The sequence below is a fragment of the Myotis brandtii genome, unplaced genomic scaffold, assembly GCF_000412655.1.
Source record: "Myotis brandtii unplaced genomic scaffold, ASM41265v1 scaffold668, whole genome shotgun sequence".
NCBI lineage: Eukaryota > Metazoa > Chordata > Mammalia > Chiroptera > Vespertilionidae > Myotis > Myotis brandtii.
The window spans coordinates 3,369,792-3,375,064 of record NW_005370597.1 but is presented as its reverse complement, the minus strand read 5'-3'; the positions used below and the strand labels follow the sequence as shown (position 1 = coordinate 3,375,064).

The following is a 5,273-nucleotide window of genomic DNA, read 5'->3' as shown; positions in this document are numbered from 1 at the left end:
CTCTAATGACCAGAGGAATCATTGCACTTCAGAAGAAACTAAATGCACTTTATGAATTTGTAGCCATTTAAGGTGTAGTTGAAGTCACTCAACTTATAAGTTTATTTAAAATATCATTTATCATTTTCATCAAATTAGATTTACCTCCTCTAGAAGAATTTGAGTTCTTAACAGATAAATTGGCATCAGATGTTCAATATAAAACTCTTGCATGGCCAATGGGAAATAAGACCAACTAAAAGCAGGAAGAGTTTTATAGTTTGTTAATTAAATTAGTGAAACTAGACAGTTTCTTAACAAGTACTTTATAAAGTGGATACAGCCCGGCCCACATGGCTCAGTGGTTGAGCATCAGCCTATGAATCAGAAGGGCACAGTTCGATTCCTGGTCAGGACATATGTCTGGGTTGCAGGCTCGATTCCCCAATGTGGGGTGTGCAGGAGGCAGCGATCAGTGATTCTCTCTCATCATTGATGCTTCTATCTCTCTCTACCTCTCCCTTCCTCTCTGAAATCAATAAAAACATATTTTAAAAAATAAAGTAGATTCAAATTTTTATATGTAACATACACAAGTACATAAAAATTTGTTATAAATAAGGTGTGAGGGAAGGCCTGAGGGAAAGTGGAGGGGTTGTCATTGGTGTCTGCCATGTATTCATAACTTTATTAGTATCTGCTTTTTAAATTCCCAATACATACTCATCACCTATAATAAGAGATATTTTGCTCAAAGCTCAGAGAAGAGTATTTGATATGGACTCACCTGAATTAATGCATGATTATCTCTAGAAAACACTGAATCACCTGACAGCAAAAGAGGCTCGCTTTTCCCACAGCTCTCCTGGCTGATGAGTGTGTCCGCATAGTTGGGTTGGGGGAAGATCAGGTGACTCTTCCCTGAGTCAGCAGTGAGGCAGACCTCATGGGAATAGGTCTGCAGGAAAGCCTGCACCCCATCCACACCCACAAAGTGGGAAGCGGGCACGCCTGCAAACCCGCTTCCCGGAGCCTGGAGCAGGCGCGATTTGTGCCAGCGCCTCAATCTGAGTGCCAGCAGCATGATGACAAAGGCAAGGAAGACACAAGAGACTGCGGCCACTGCCACTACCAGGTAGAGTGTAAGGCCAGAGTCCTCGGGGTTGGCGGGAGACTCAAGGCTACTTAGGTCTGCCAAGACATCTGGGATGCTGTCAGCCACGGCCACAGTAAGTGTGACAGTGGCAGAGAGAGGGGGCTGGCCGTGGTCCTGAACAGCCACCACCAGGCTCTGCTTGAGCGCATCTCTGTCCAGCAGGGCCCGCGCAGTGCGCACCTCTCCCGTGTGCAGCCCCACCACGAAGAGCCCTGGCTCGCTGGCCTTGAGCAGGCGGTAGGACAGCCAGGCGTTCTGGCCAGAGTCTCGGTCCACTGCCACCACCTTGGTCACCAGATAGCCGGGCTCTGCGGAGCGGGGTGCCAGCTCCACGCCGGTAGAACCATCAGTGGGCAGGGCAGGGTATAGGATTTCTGGCGTGTTGTCGTTCTGGTCCAGCACAAACAGGCTCAGGGACACGTTGCTGCTGAATGGAGGGTCCCCACTGTCCTGTGCCATCACTTGTAGCTGCAGGTCTCGGAACTGCTCATAGTCGAAGGAGCACAGCGCATACAGGACTCCAGTGTCCGAGTTAATGGAGATGTAGGAGGACAGGGGAGCTCCCTGGACAGTGTCTTCTAGCAGAGAGTACGTGACCTGGGCGTTCTCTCCATAGTCGGGGTCGTGGGCGGTCACGGAGACTATAGAGGCGCCTCTGGGGTTGTTCTCTGCGATGTAGGCGGTGTAGAAGGCATGAGAGAAGGCGGGTGGGTTGTCGTTGGTGTCTGCGACGTTCAGTAAGATGTGAGTTTTCGTGGACAGGGGTGGACGCCCTCTGTCGGTGGCCGTCACCGTGATATTGTAGCTAGGGACCAGTTCTCGGTCTAGGGGTGTGTCTGTCACTAAGCTATAGTAAGTTCCATAAGACTTTTCCAATTTAAAGGGCAGATTCTCTTGGATAAAACATACCACTTGTCCATTTTCCCCGGAGTCTTGATCATTTACATTTAAAAGGGCGACCAGTGTCCCTTTCGGAGCGTTTTCCATAAGGGAGCTGGAGAGAGAGGTGACCAGTACTTCAGGGGCGTTGTCATTCACATCCAAGACTGTAATGAGGACCTTGGCGCCCGCAGAATATCCTGCGTTATCCGTTGCTTGCACTTCCATCTCATAGAATCCTGATTCCTCGTGGTCCAGCTCCCCTTTTGTTGAAATGGTCCCTAAATTACGATTCAGCTCGAAAAGTTGGGCCGCCTTGTGGTCCACATACCGGAAGGAATACATCACTTCCGCATTGGCCCCTTCGTCGGGGTCCGTGGCGTTCACCCGCAGCAGCGCGGTGCCCACAGCCGTGTCCTCGGGGACGCTCACGCGGTACTCGGGCTGCGCGAACGCGGGGGCGTTGTCGTTCGCGTCTAGGACCGTCACGCGGATGCGCGCGCTGCCAGTGCGCACCGGGTCGCCGCCGTCGGAGGCCGAGAGAACCAGGTGGTGAACCGCCTTTTCCTCGCGGTCCAGGGCGCGCTCCAGTACCAATTCTGGGTACTTGTTACCGTCCGCTCCGCTTTGAACCGCCAGGGAGAAGTGAGTATTGTTACTGAGCTCGTAGCTCTGGAGAGAGTTTTTGCCGATATCCGGGTCCCAAGCGTGGGGAAGGGGGAACCGCATCCCAGTGGCTGCGTGTTCACTCATTTTTATTTCTAAGTCACCTTCCCGGAAGGAGGGGGCATTGTCATTAATGTCCCTCACTTCTACCACCACCCCGTATATTTTCACTTTATCCTCCATCAAGATCTCCAGATTTAGCTGACACTTTACGGCCCCCATACAGAGCGCCTCCCGGTCTATTCTGCCCGCGGTGACCAAGCTGCCGCTTCGGGGATTCAGAGCGAAAAGTTGCGTCCTACCTCCGGAGACGATGCGGACTCCGCGCTCCTGCAGTTCCCGGGCCTCCAGCCCCAGATCCCTGGCGATGTTGCCCACCTTAGAGCCTGTTTCCAGCTCCTCGGGAACTGAATAGTGGATTTGGGTGCATCCAGGTTCCCACAGAATCCCCAAGAGAACTCCCAGCAGGACCAGCCCTCTGCAGTCCTGGTGCAGACGCGCTAGAATCATTGTCACTTTCCTGGAGAGTTATTTCCAGTTCTTCCCTTCACCACCGAGGTCGATGTCAGGATCGCGAGGTCCGTCCTTGGAATCCGTGGGCCGGGGGACCAGAGCCCCTCGGTTCAGTTTCCTCGCAGTCCAGGAGGAGATGGTTAGTTTCTGGCTGTGCTTTGTGCTTCAGGCGCGTGCACAGCGGCAGGAAGGATCGCTCTGCTTTTCTCTCCCTGATTGGTGAACAGCGGCGCTCAGAGTCCTAACCAATTACTACACAATCTTGAACTCCGAGAAAAGATTTTTGGTTTTTAGACCTCAAATAGCTCCACCTACTGTTCTTCAAATAGGGATGGAAGTGGAGCCGATTAAAACGACATTTTTTTGGTTTTGTTTTAATGGAAACTTCAGGAAGCTTCTTTTTTATTTCCCCCAAAAAATTTGACACAGGGCCACTGTCCTAAGATTATTTTCTGTAGCTGTAGGCATATTCTGATATTCCCATGAGCTTTTAAATGAACTTGAAATTTCTATACACAGTAATTCTATCCTTCATTGTAGTGCACCTGCGTTGACATCACCAATACCCCCCACAACATTCCTATTACCGGACATCTCCCTAGGACTTTTCCATGTTGAGAAATCGTATGATAGAATAATTTAAAATTCCTCACTCAGCTATAAGTTGGGGCAAAATTTTTCATAGATTCTTAAATTTGCCTAAATGAAAGAACTGCTTAAACAGGGTGTTGACATTTACATTTAAAAACCAATCTTTCATGATAATATGGAAACCTAAAAATAAGAAATGTGATTGTACACATTATGGAAATCACTGGAAGTTTATAGTAGACACATTACCATTTAACATTTTTAGAACAAAATTGAAGCATTCCAACTTGCATTTACTGGAAATAAGGGTAGTACTCTATAATCTACTAATACATTATATTTCAAAAGAATGTGCAGGAAAATTAGTAATCCAAAGAATAATATACACTTACCTTTTTCTGGGTAACAAACCTAATTCCAATTACTGATAATTATTAGCAATACATTTAGAAGCCCATTAAAATGTAAGAAAAATTCTCACTGTTGTGCTTTCATGAATGTAAATATTTATATTCCGAGGATAAGCACGTTTGGCAGGCCGACCATAAAATACTATTTTTTAAAATTGGGAAGACATATACAGGTGGATTTGAGGGGGAAAAGGGCATCAAATTGACCTACTCACTGGGATTCAAAGAATCTCTAGCAAAAGTACCTGAATATTATAAAAATCATTCCTATGTCCTCTTTTTAAAGCCTTTTCTCATGCATTCTCCTCTTTGTAGTTAATAAAGAAAATTAAAGCAAACCATTTGCGGATGAAAGGCATTCATTGAAACTCTTGTGAGTAGAAGCAACAGAGTTAGAGCTTAACTTATTATTCTCCTCAGTGACACTTACTATCGAGGATGCTTCATTAGAAAGATCTTGTGGCGGGACCATTTCTGGCGTCATAGAGAGAAAATTAAACATAGTTTTTTGAGAATCCGAGGCAACATGCATATTGTAGGAATAAGGCAAAGTTCCCTCGTTGTAGTTGGGAGAAATCCCCGGTCCAGTCTTAGTACAAAGACTATGCTGAAAGCAGCGCCAGGTAGCCAGGCTAGAGGAGCGTCGCAGGCGCACAGCAATGGCCAGAATCACCGCCAAGAGGAAGAGCACGGAGATCAAGGCCAAGGCCACCACCAGGTAAAATTGCAGCTCAGCCTGGGGGTCAGAAGGTGTGTGATGGTCATTGAGGTCTGGTAGTACCTCTTGAACACTATCCGCAAAGATCAGGTGAAGCGTGGCGGTGGCAGAGAGAGGTGGCTGTCCCCCATCGCGCACAGCGACCAGCAGCCGCTGGCGGGCCGAGTCCCTGTCGCCCAAAGCTCTCGCTGTACGCACCTCACCCGTGCGCAGCCCCAGGCTGAAGAGTCCGGGCTCGCTGGCCTGCAGCACGTGGTAGGACAGCCAGGCATTGTGTCCCGAGTCCGCGTCCACCGCCACCACCTTGGTGACCAGGTAGCCCGGCTGCGCGGCGCGCGGCACCGTGTCGAAGAGCGCAGAG

At 48.9% G+C, this 5,273-nt stretch overlaps 2 protein-coding genes across 12 annotated transcripts in view; both read right to left on the bottom strand.

The window, feature by feature from the left end:
* The window catches only part of LOC102248091 (protocadherin gamma-C4), a 162,808-nt gene that overhangs the window by 58,796 nt on the left and 98,739 nt on the right, over positions 1–5,273 (bottom strand). Inside the window, exon 1 of one of the 11 annotated variants that reach the window (XM_014529033.1) lies at positions 767–3,783. The exons of the other annotated variants lie outside the window; for them this stretch is intronic. Within the exon in view, the coding sequence (XP_014384519.1) occupies positions 767–3,190 (2,424 nt within the window). The 5' untranslated portion in view covers positions 3,191–3,783. Of the gene's footprint in view, positions 1–766; positions 3,784–5,273 lie in introns of those variants that run through there. 11 annotated transcript variants of the gene reach the window in all.
* The window catches only part of LOC102260763 (protocadherin gamma-B2), a 2,338-nt gene continuing 1,861 nt past the window's right edge, over positions 4,797–5,273 (bottom strand). The window contains exons 2-3 of the mRNA XM_014528998.1: positions 4,868–5,236; positions 4,797–4,826 (exon numbers count right to left, since the gene is read on the bottom strand). Of these exons, the coding sequence (XP_014384484.1) occupies positions 4,797–4,826; positions 4,868–5,236 (399 nt within the window). The remainder of the gene's footprint in view (positions 4,827–4,867; positions 5,237–5,273) is intronic.